The following is a 3,458-nucleotide window of genomic DNA, read 5'->3' on the forward strand; positions in this document are numbered from 1 at the left end:
AATTCAATAAGTAGCTATTAAGTGTTTTCTATGTGCAAGAAACTGTGTTAGGCCTAGAGACTATAAAGACAAAAATGAAACAGTCCCTTGCATTATGGACTCATATTAGAATGGAAAACCAAAGTAACCAAGGATGAGTATTATAAGGAGATTTACAAAATTCATTTGTTCGGGTATACTGCTGTTAACCAAGAAAAAGGAATTCTGTGTACTGCAAAATGGCAGATTTGCCCCTGTAAAGTAATACTTTGCTGCTTGTTTTAGCTATTGAAGTACCTTTAAGCCTCACCTTTGATTGTATCACATCTTTGTTGCAAACAGTATACATTGTATTGCCCTTAATAGGCCTAAGGGAGTTTGGAGAGTTCCCTGCCCTTAATAGGCCTAATATTAGCCTAGGTCATCACATGGAGCCCATGTGGGAGGAGTTTGCCCAAAAAGTAGAACAGGAAGGGTGGAATTGGAAAGAGCAGAGGAGTGAAAAGCTCCAGCACAAGCTGGGACCAAGCAGAACTAAGAGGGAGAATGTTTGTGATTTCGGCACTCTGTCTGTTCTGTCTGTGTTGATATTACTTTGTCAGAATGAAGCATTCTGTCTGTTGAAAGAGAACTTTACTACTGATACAGAAGTCCTGGGACTTTATTGTTGATTTTTGTTTGATTCTTCATACAGAAGCTTTGTCTTTTTGTTTGTGTTACTTTGTCATACAGAAAGTGAATTGAGATGATAGTGCCAGCAATGTGTATAAATATTGTTGTAGCTCTATTAATGTTGCCTTCCAAGAAACAGAAACTGCAAAGGCCTTGAAGTGGAATAGTCCCCATGGGCTAAGATATAGAACCAGAACAGGGAGCTGCCTGCATGTGAATATCTGAGCAGCCAGCCCATGAAAGAGGAGCCATGGGGTTTGGAAGTCAGCCTTGAGTTAAGATGAAAGAGGACTTTACTTGGATACTCTGCATTGACTGATGAGATTGTGACTTATTGTGACCTAGGGGTGGATGGTGTTTGTACTTTCTACTACCCCTTAAGGATGATTGGCTAAAGGATGATTGGAAGCCAGCCTCTAGTTAAGATGAAAGAAGACTGTACTTAGGTACTCTATATTGATTGAGGAGATTGTGACTTATTGAATGATATGTTTTCTTTAAGACTTTGTGGCCACTATAGCAATAAGTTGTTGTGTTATATTGCTGTGAATGTTGTGCTTTAGTTTCTTGAATTTTTTGCTTTAGTTTATTGCTGAATAAATAGAGTTCACTCTAGTATGCAATTAGATCCTTAAAGTTATTCACAGCAGCAGTCCTCAGGAAAGCTGCCCATGATTGGCTTTACAGCCCCCTTAATTTTTAGTCACATGGAAAACTAGGATAGGATAACTTGAGCCAAAGTTGATTCTTTCTCTGATAGAGTGGAAATTTATTTAAATAATTTAATAACCTTGGTACCTGTCCACTCATCTTAAACTATATATATGGAAGATGATAGGCTATACTGAACCAAGCATTATCATCATCCATTATCAAATTAAGAAAGTGATTTCTTTTTTTCTGTCACAGTCATTTTTATTAACAGACCATTAGAAAAATAATCATGGTATAAAGACCTTTAGTTCATTCTTCTAATAAGCCTATTGATCTGGTCTTCCCTGTTACCAGCATCTCCACCTTACACAAAATGTGTAGTCTTTTTCTTCATTCTGCCTCGTGGAGAAGATAATTTGAAGGGCCACAGGAAGTTGTTGGAAGCTTTGAAGTGCTTGCCAACAGTGTAGATCTCATGGATCAAGTCCTCCATGCAGATAATTCCATATTTACCAAGAGATTTTGCAATAAGGGCATTATCTGTCAGGACAGTTCTCTGTTTCTTGATCTTGCCATAACCATGTTTGTAAATCAAGTCATTCACAGACTTCAGGTTTGGATAACCCCATGCAATGTATGGTTCCACAGTCCTCAGAATGTTAACCGAGGCCTTGTTAAGCTTAACAAAAGTGCCCTTGAAGATTTGGCGAAGGCGAAGAAGCTGCAATACTTTTCGGACCTTTGAGCTAACACCATTGATACCCCTGATTCTGATCACAAAAGCTAACTTGGGTTCAGCAGGTACTAGTTGTTGGTAGTAGTTGTCAGCTTTGCATGCCATTCTAACCAGCCAGATTTCACATCTGTACATCTGTCTGTACTCCTTATGGTAGGCTTTAACTTTTTCATAGATAACTTTTCTTCATATTTTATGGAGCTTTTTTATAGCCATCTTCTTCTTCAAACGTTTGGCCTTCAGTATTGCAAAAGCCTTTTTTTTTTCAGAAGGGATTCTGGAATGGATGGTAGCTTCTTCTTTTCTTCTACGCCCACCATGATTCCAGCCGGAAAAAGGGGAAATACCAAGAAAGTGATTTCTACACCTTCTATAAACTTTTAAATGACACAGTGTGGAGCAGCAGGAAGAGTTTCTCATTTGGAATGAGAGGATCTGAGTTTCAATCCTGTCGGCTTAAAATTTGTGTGAGATTGAATAAAACATTTAACTGTTCTGGACTTTGGTTTCCTCATCTGTAAAATGAGAGAGTATGACCTTTTAAGTAGATTTCAGTTCTAAATCTATGACCTCATGAACACTGTTCTGATAGACCTCTTTAGAGTCAAAAAGCATACTTCAAGTTTTTTATGGAGCTAGTTAGAATATGAATATATTTTGAGGCATGCATGTAATTGAGTTAGAGAAGCAGGTTATTTAAGTTTGCATTGTTATAACCATTAGGTTAAAACTAAAATGTCAGGCTGGAGTAGGGGAAGGGAATGGAAATAAGTATTTATTTTGTAACTACCATATGTGCTAAGCACCTAATAAATATTATCTCATTTCATCCTTACAATGACCCTGGGAGGGTACTATTATTATTCCCATTTTACAATTGAGGAAACTGAGGTAGACAGTGGTTAAATGACTTGCCTAGCTCTATATCTGAGGCCAAATTTGAACTTGTCTTCCTGACTTCATGTCCACAATTCTATCCACTGTGCCTCCTAACTGCCTCTAATTCTCAATATTGTGTATATATGTGAGTGTAGACACGTAATGAATAAGTTCCATTTACCAGTTCTCCTCTTCCAATCATATTCCAGTTTTCTACTAAGACAAATAAATGCTAAGACGCTGAATTCTAGGTTGACTGATTCAAGGTCTTTTGAAACAGCTTAGGTAGCAAATTTCTTTTAAGGGTATGATATTTAAAAGAATATGGCAGGTTTCTCCTGTATATAACAGACACTTTAATAAATGTTGAACAAATGAACTGAACTTAAGAAGCTCAAACCTAAAAAGAATAAGAGGTTGGGGAATAGTATTCTGAATCTGTGACAATATCCTCTGCAGAAATTTAGCAAGCATTTACAAAGCAATTTACCCACCATCTATCTATATGGCCAGAAAACTGAAAGGATTTATTTTTTCC

At 37.2% G+C, this 3,458-nt stretch overlaps 1 protein-coding gene across 1 annotated transcript; it reads right to left on the reverse strand.

The window, feature by feature from the left end:
- Window positions 1–1,540: 1,540 nt before the first annotated feature.
- On the reverse strand, window positions 1,541–2,452 carry LOC138153012 (large ribosomal subunit protein uL30-like). The gene has a single exon (XM_069077143.1). It carries the CDS (start codon window positions 2,174–2,176, stop codon window positions 1,670–1,672), a length of 507 nt encoding a protein of 168 aa, XP_068933244.1. The 5' UTR covers window positions 2,177–2,452; the 3' UTR covers window positions 1,541–1,669.
- Between the last annotated feature and the right edge of the window lie 1,006 nt (window positions 2,453–3,458).

The sequence above is a fragment of the Petaurus breviceps genome, unplaced genomic scaffold (genome assembly GCF_028583685.1).
Source record: "Petaurus breviceps papuanus isolate PSGF00001 unplaced genomic scaffold, PetGlider_PUasm1.0 90977, whole genome shotgun sequence".
Taxonomy (NCBI): domain Eukaryota; kingdom Metazoa; phylum Chordata; class Mammalia; order Diprotodontia; family Petauridae; genus Petaurus; species Petaurus breviceps.

Coding starts and splice junctions, on each gene's coding strand:
- LOC138153012 (XM_069077143.1), bottom strand. CDS start 2,176: ATGTACAGATGTGAAATCTGGCTGGTTAGAATGGCATGCAAAGCTGAC.